The sequence below is a fragment of the Leopardus geoffroyi genome, chromosome B4 (genome assembly GCF_018350155.1).
Source record: "Leopardus geoffroyi isolate Oge1 chromosome B4, O.geoffroyi_Oge1_pat1.0, whole genome shotgun sequence".
NCBI classification, from domain to species: Eukaryota; Metazoa; Chordata; class Mammalia; order Carnivora; family Felidae; genus Leopardus; species Leopardus geoffroyi.
This window is the reverse complement of record NC_059341.1, coordinates 142,493,642-142,501,340: the sequence shown is the minus strand read 5'-3', so window position 1 is coordinate 142,501,340 and position 7,699 is coordinate 142,493,642. Positions and strand designations below refer to the sequence as shown.

Here is a 7,699-nt window from a genome sequence, read left to right as displayed (position 1 = left end):
GAGGCGGGGTTGGCGGGGCGGGGCCGGCGGGGCGGGGCGGGGCCGGGCGTGCCCGAGGGCTGTTCTCCGGCCGGCCGCGTAGCGGACATGGCGGGCTCCCGGCTCCCACGACAGCTCTTCCTTCAGGGCGTGGCCGCCGTCTTCATGTTCGCGTTCGCGTCCCTCTACACGCAGATCCCGGGTGAGGGCGCCGAGGGTGGGACACCTCCCGGCCCGCGCCCTGCGTCCCTTCCTCTCTCCGCCCGACACTCCGCTGATTGGGGGAGGGAGTAACGTCCAGGCCTCGGTGCCTGGGGTAGGGGCTTCGGTTCATGTCCTGCGGGCCGCGGGGGGCTTGGGGAGGTTTGAGGGTGTGCAGGTTCTGACTTGGCGCCGGGGCAGAATTCTAAGGGGGGGTGGGCGCAGACCTGGTGGGGCAGTTAGGAGATATGACCTGGAAGAGAGGAGAACTCTCTCCGTTGGGCGGGAGGTCCTGACTTGGGAATTCCGGTAGACCTTCTGGGGCCTGATCTGGGAGGGGTTGGAGATCAGGTTCTCACCCGGTTGCAAGAGTCTCCAGGTCCTGACCTAGGTTGGGGGAGGGGGTGGGTCCTGTGGGCCCAGACTGGTGGGGGGTGTCTAGCCTTGGGGGACAGTGTCCGGGCCCTGGCCCTGACGTGCACTCCCACAGGCCTGTATGGTGCGGAGGGCATCCTACCTGCGCGGAAGACGCTGAGGCCACAGGGCAAGGGGCGCTGGCAGCAGCTGTGGGAGACCCCGACCCTGCTGTGGGAGGCTCCGCAGCTCGGGCTAGACACCACCCAGGGCCTGGAGCTGCTGAGCCTGCTGGGCACCCTGCTGGCCCTGGGTGCGCTGCTGCTGCGCCAGCTGCGCACCCTCCTCGTCTACCTGCTGCTCTGGGCTGCCTACCTGTCGGCCTACCAGGCAAGTGGGGGCTGCCTGCTGCCCGCTCCCCCCCCCCCCGCACCCCTGGGACCCATGTCACCAGCTCTCTCCAGCCCTGTCCACCCTCCCGCTCACCCCTGTCTCTGCCTTGCCTGCCTCTGCAGACACCCGCCCCCCCTGCCTCCCTGACAACCCTTCTCCCTGCAGGTGGGCCAGGTGTTTCTTTATTTCCAGTGGTGAGTGACTCCTGGGTGTGGGGCTGCAGGGGACGGGGTGGAGCAGGATATGTTTGCCTCTCCAGGGAGGACCCTCTGAGGGGAACAGCCTTGATGGGGAGGGGCCCTTTGTGCTGTTCCTTCTTCCCATAGGGATTCCCTGCTGCTGGAGACTGGCTTCCTGGCCGTGCTGGTGGCCCCCCTGAGACCACGCCACCACCATAAGCAGGCCCCCCAGGGCGGGCTGGCAGGGGCCTTGCCCCACGAAGACCTCCCCTTCTGGCTGGTCCGCTGGCTGCTGTTTCGCCTCATGTTTGCCTCGGGTGTGGTCAAGCTGACCAGCCGTTGCCCCGCTTGGTGGGGGCTTACTGGTAAGGGTCCTATCCTGGACTTTAGGGCAGTCTTGGGGGTTCTGCCCAGCCCTGACCACCCATTTATCACCTGCAGCACTCACCTACCACTACGAGACGCAGTGCCTGCCCACACCTGCCTCCTGGTTCACCCACCACCTGCCCGTCTGGCTGCACAAACTATGTGTGGTGGCCACCTTCCTCATTGAGATCGCAGTGCCCCCCCTGTTCTTCGCCCCTGTTCGCCGCCTGCGTTTGGCAGCTTTCTACTCTCAGGTGGGTGGGGACCTCAGCCGTCAGGAAAGTAGGATGTGGCCTTCTTCAGCACTGCCCAGCGGGTCCCATTGGGATCGGGTGGCTGTTGCAAGCAGTCCGGAAGGCCCGGTGGGTGGAGGGACAGGCTAATCCAGGATGTAAAGGCATGCCTGTGGGGCAAGGCTGTGGCGTCCCTAGAGGACGCCAGTGAGGTCAGCAGAGGCAGGTGCAGAAGGCTGCACGAGGCTTGCTGAGCTGGGGTTTCTTCCAGGTGGTGGGAGCCAGGGAAGGTATGAGCAGGGGCTAGAGGACAGTGGAGTGAGAACACGACACAGGCCCGGGGATGATGAGGGGGGTGAGATGCCTGCAGGAGAGACCTGGGCACAGGGGGCCGCGGGGCTTGGAGCAGGCTCTGAAGGGCCAGAAGGGGGTGGGCCTCAGGAACTCTCAGTGCAAGCCCTCCCCCAGGTTTTGTTGCAAGTCCTCATCATCATCACTGGCAACTATAACTTCTTCAACCTGCTCACGCTGGTGCTCACCACCGCTCTTCTGGATGATGGGCACCTGACTGCTACACCTGGCAACGGCCACTGCAAAAAGACAGCCAGTTGTGAGTGTCAGCTTGTCCCAGACGGCCAGACACTCTCGGCCCAACCACCCACCAGCAAGTTTCTTTCCCTCCACCACCCCCCAAGTGACCCCTGCTCTAGTTCCGCCCCAGCCCAAGACTAGGACGGTCTTGCCCAACAGCCTGGTCCAGGACGCTGCTGGCTGTGCTGTCTCTGCTCTTGGAATTCACCGTCTACGGGCTGCTAGCCTATGGTACCGTGCACTACTTCGGCCTGGAAGTTGACTGGGAGCAGCATGCTGTCAACTCCAGAACCAGTGAGTGCCAGCTGGGGGGACCGGAGGGCAGAGCCGGACCGTCCCTCCTCACGCCCCTTTCCCTCTGCAGCTTTTACCTTCCACCAGTTTTCCCAGTGGCTGAAAATGGTGACCCTGCCCACCATGTGGCTGGGGGTGGCCTCCCTCACCTGGGAACTGCTGACTGCCCTCTGGAGGTACGTGGCCCGAGGGGGTGGGGCAGAGCCGCGCAGGGCAGGCCTGACAGCACTCGGGTCCCCCGCCCCCCAGGTGGACCCAGGTGCGAGGGTGGCCGAGGAGGCTCTGCACTGCAGTCCAGCTGCTCATCTTCGGCACTGCCACGGTGGCCTTGTTTGTGATCAGCCTGGTGGGTAGCACTCGGGGAGGAGGGTGGGGTCCGGAGGGGCAGCACTGAGCCTGGCCCACCTGCCTCTAGGTGCCATACTCCTACATGGAACCCTCAACCCACGGGCGACTCTGGACTGGGGCCCACCGCCTGTTTGGCACCGTAGAGCACCTACAGCTGGCTAACTCCTACGGCCTCTTCCGCCGGATGACCGGTCTGGGTGGGCGGCCCGAAGTGGTGCTGGAGGGCAGCTATGACGGGCACCGCTGGGTGGTAAATGCTCCCTCGGGCCCCACGAGGCAGGGAGGGACCTGCAGAGGGCAGGGGGAGGGTCCATCCAGTCCAGCGAGTTGTGTTAACCTGCTCTGCCGGGCAGGAGATCGAGTTCATGTACAAGCCCGGGAACGTGAGCCGGCCACCCCCCATCGTGGCGCCCCACCAGCCCCGCCTCGACTGGCAGATGTGGTTCGCAGCCTTGGGCCCACACTCTCACAGCCCCTGGTTCACGGGCCTGGTCCTGCGCCTGCTGCAGGGCAAGGAGCCTGGTGAGACCCCGTGGGGAGTTGGGGGTGGCTCATGGGAAGGGTAGGGTCTGGTGGGGGCAGGGTGTGTGTGAAGGGGAGGGTGGGGCCGAGAGAACATTGGCTGTGCTGAGCCCACTCCCTGGCAGTGATCCGCCTCATCCAGAACGACGTGACTAAGTACCCCTTCCACAAGCAGCCACCCACCTATTTGCGGGCCCAGCGCTACAAGTACTGGTTCTCACATCCTGGGGAGCAGAGGTAAGGCCAGGGTGCCCAGTGGGAAGCTGGGGCCTGAGCTCAGGCAGCCCCTGAACGTCCCGCCCTGTTGCAGCCAGTGGTGGCGACGCCAGTGGGTAGAGGAATTCTTCCCACCAGTGTCCTTGGGGGACCCAACGCTGGACATGCTGCTCAGACAGTTTGGCCTTCAGGTGGGAAGGCGTTAGGGAGGGGGAAGTGGCAGGGGTGACCCTCCCCCACAGGAGTGGTCCCCACGGACCTTCCTCAATCCTACACCCACAGGACAAGAGCCCACCCCGAGCCCGCAGCTCCAGCAACACCCTGGCCCAGGCCCTCCACTGGGTCCGGAGACAGCTGTCTCCCCTGGAGCCTTCCACCCTGCTCTGGGGGCTCCTCGCCGCAGTGGGGGCCATCAGAGTCGTGCAGGCCCTGCATTCAAGGCCTCATTCCCCCCGGTCTTCCCCTCCGGGGAAGGAGGAGAAGCACAGGCCAGCCCCGAAGAAGGACTCTGGAGCTGCCACCAAACGAGCTGCCCCAGCCCCTGACAACTGTACGAGCAGTTCCCAGTCTCCCGGGAGGAAAAAATAGCTGCATCTGTCAGCCACACGTCCGGAGAGGGTCAGGGTCCCCAGCACGTCTCTGGCCTTCTGCCGCAGGACTTGATCCAGCCAGCGTGCCTTAGCCAACTGCCGTGACAGATGCAGGATGGGGTGCCATCCTCCAGGGGGGGCTCTGGCTTCCCTGCTGCGCGGAGGGCCCACTCCCCAGACACACACCAACCGTGCCCTCCCCAGGCCATCTCCTGGCCTTGACCCACGAGGCAGGCATGTGACCCAGCTCAAGGTCTTTGCCGGGACATTGTACCAGGGCTGGGGAAGCCCTTTCCCTCTGTAGGGATCCAAGCCTGATGCCCCAGCCACAGCTCCTGCACCAGAGGGTCTGAGGCTGACTTGCTGGGGCATCGAGGGAGAGGGAAGACAGTCCTGAGACTCCTGCCATTTGGGTCCAGGAACCAATAAAGGTGTCTCTGTGCTTGACCACGCGTCGGATGTTTTCTTCCCACTTTGGAGTCCTGAGGACAGCGGACCTTCCCCTACCTCTGGTAGTGGACACAGCTCGTGCTGTCCAGCTGATAGCTGGCCTGGCTTTGTGGATGCCTTCATTCTCCCGCCCTCAATGTTCCCCTCTGTGAAACAGACATAAGCACACGCTCAGGCACGGCCTGGCCGACCTGTCCGCTCCACACATCGAGTCTGCGAGGCCAGTGGCACAATGAAGGGCCTGGAAGCATCCAAGGGCCCGAGAACTCACCAGAACCTGGGCCCTGCTTTCTTTGCTTGTCCTGCTTCCTCATCTCAGGGAACGGCTGAAAGGTCAGAGCCCTGGACCTCCCTTGGGCAGGGGTGAAGGAAGGACAGGTGGGAGGGGCAGGGAGGGCACCACAGGCACCAGGTCAGGGAGGTGTTGAGTAGCGTTCAGCAGAACGAAAACCCATCACGCCTCGGGCAGAGTGGCACAGGGTGTGGGTGGGGAGAGGAAGGAGGAGGCCCTGGGTCAAGGGCAGAGGAGGGAGAATGCATCTGACCACCCAGGAAGACGAATGTGGAAGCAGGTATTGAGGGCAACACTCAGGTTTCTGTTTGGGGTTCTGTGGTCAGTCAGGAGGTCCCCGCCCTCCATGAGAACTTGTGGCCCAGCCGGCCCGGACTCTGTCCTCAGCCCCCACCTCTCATGCTCTGGTCCCATGGATACCTCGTCAGCCCCCAGTGTGCTCAGCTCCCTCCCCCATGTCACTGAACCCCCTCTTTGATTTGAACACAACCCATGCTCAGCCTGTGCCCACAGCCACGCGTGGTTTACGTGGACCTGTGACCTGTGTTTTCGGGTGCCTTCAAAGGTGCTCTTACACGCAGATTAAATGATCTATAAATTGACTTTTGCCTGAAGACAGTAAAGTATTTAAAATTTTAAAACCTGGGGGCACCTGGGTGGCTCAATCTGTTAAGCATCTGACTTCGGCTCATGGTTCATGAGTTCAAAACCCACGTCAGGCTCTGTGCCGACAGCTCAGAGCATGGAGGCTGCTTCAGATTCTGTCTCCCTATCTCTGCCTCTCCCCTGCTCGCACTCTGTCTCTCCAAAGATAAATAAATGTTAAAAAAAATAATAAATTTTAAAAATCTGTTGCTTTTCTTTAGACTTTTTTTTTGAGAGAGAGAGACTGCACACACACATGAGAGGGAGTGGGGGGGGGGGTGCAGAGGGAGAGAGAGAATCCCTAGCAGGTTCCGCACTCAGCACATAGCCCCATGCAGGGCTCTATCTCACAACGCTGTGATCCTGGGAACATGATCTGAACCAAAATCAAGAGTCAGACGTTTAACCGACTGAGCCATCCAGGCTCCCCTTCCTTCAGGCTTTTAAACTCAGTTTGCGAATCTCTTTTCGGTTTTGTTTTGTTTCCTGTAAAAATTTCCTTAAGATATAGTTCACGGGCCATACAACTCACACCCTTAACATGCGGTGGGCTCACAGAGTGGTGCATCCATCACTTTAGTCAATGTTAAAACTTCATCCTCGGGGCGCCTGGGTGGCGCAGTCGGTTAAGCGTCCGACCTCAGCCAGGTCACGATCTCGCGGTCCGTGAGTTCGAGCCCCGTGTCGGGCTCTGGGCTGATGGCTCGGAGCCTGGAGCCTGTTTCCGATTCTGTGTCTCCCTCTCTCTCTGCCCCTCCCCGGTTCATGCTCTGTCTCTCTCTGTCCCAAAAATAAAAAATAAACGTTGAAAAAAAAATTAAAAAAAAAAAAAAAAAAAAACTTCATCCTCTCAGGAACCCCCATTCCCCTTACCTGGCATCTTGCAACCCCTCCTTATCATGCCCTCTGCAACCACACATCTGCTGTCTCTATGGTGTTACCTGTTCTGGACATTCCATGTGAGTAGAATCACACAGTCTATTCTGGCTTCTTTCACTCAGCACGTTTCCAAGATTCATCCACGTAGTAGCGTGTGTGAGAGCTTCACTCCTTTTTTATGGCTGGATACTATTCCGTTGTGTTTTTACACCACATTTTGATGATTTATTTACCCATCGATGCATATTTGGGTTGTTCCCACCTTTTGGCTATTGTGTGTGATATAAATGAACATTGACAGGCAAGTATGCGTGTGAGTCCCTGCTTTCCATTATTTTGGGCACACACCTAGGAGTAGAATTGCAGAATCTGGCAATTCTATGGCTACACTTTCAGGAAACACCAAACTGTTTGTTATAGCAGGTGCCCCATTTTACATTCTCTCCAGGAATATACCGCAGTTCAAATTTCAAATTTATCCATATACTCACTAACATTTGTTATTTCCCTTTTTTTTTTTTTTTTTTTAATTTTTTTTTTCAATGTTTATTTATTTTTGGGACAGAGAGAGACAGAGCATGAACGGGGTAGGGGCAGAGAGAGAGGGAGACACAGAATCGGAAACAGGCTCCAGGCTCTGAGCCATCAGCCCAGAGCCTGACGCGGGGCTCGAACTCCCGGACCGCGAGATCGTGACCTGGCTGAAGTCGGACGCTTCACCGACTGCGCCACCCAGGCGCCCCACCCTTTTTTTTTTTTTTTATGGTGATACTCATTCTATTGGGTCTGAAATGGTATTGTGTGCAGTTTGGGTTTTGCATTTGCCTAACGACTAACAATGTTGAACAACTTCATGGGCTCATTGACTATGTGCATATCTTTGAAGAAATGTCTATGCAGGTCCTTGGCCTGTTTTGTTTTGTTTAGAGAGAGAGAGAGTACGCTGACACGAGCAGAGGAGAGGGGCAGAGGGAGAGGGAGAGAATCTCAAGCAGGCTCTGCGCTGTCAGCACAGAGCCTGACACAGGGCTCGATCCCACAGTCCTGGGATCCTGACTTGAGCTGAAACCAAGAGTCTGATACTCAACCGACTGAGGCATCCAGGCCCCCCTATTTTTGTATCTTTATTTTTTATTTATTCTTTGCCTGTTTTTCATCAGTTATTTG

The 7,699-nt window shown here is 58.9% G+C and overlaps 1 protein-coding gene across 3 annotated transcripts; it reads left to right on the top strand.

The window, feature by feature from the left end:
• Positions 1-19: 19 nt before the first annotated feature.
• Positions 20-4,713, top strand: LMF2 (lipase maturation factor 2). 3 transcript variants are annotated; one of them, XM_045466191.1, is made up of 14 exons: positions 20-181; positions 671-924; positions 1,093-1,121; positions 1,254-1,471; positions 1,548-1,726; positions 2,174-2,315; positions 2,456-2,590; positions 2,661-2,766; positions 2,840-2,936; positions 3,006-3,188; positions 3,292-3,460; positions 3,586-3,697; positions 3,771-3,867; positions 3,959-4,713. In XM_045466191.1, exons 1-14 carry the CDS (start codon positions 88-90, stop codon positions 4,262-4,264), a joined length of 2,121 nt encoding a protein of 706 aa, XP_045322147.1. In that variant the 5' UTR covers positions 20-87; the 3' UTR covers positions 4,265-4,713. The 3 variants fall into 3 exon arrangements, with proteins under 3 accessions (XP_045322147.1, XP_045322149.1, XP_045322148.1); XM_045466193.1 differs by having other exon boundaries at positions 33-181; positions 3,636-3,697; XM_045466192.1 differs by lacking the exon at positions 2,840-2,936 and having other exon boundaries at positions 34-181; positions 2,456-2,766.
• Positions 4,714-7,699: the final 2,986 nt, after the last annotated feature.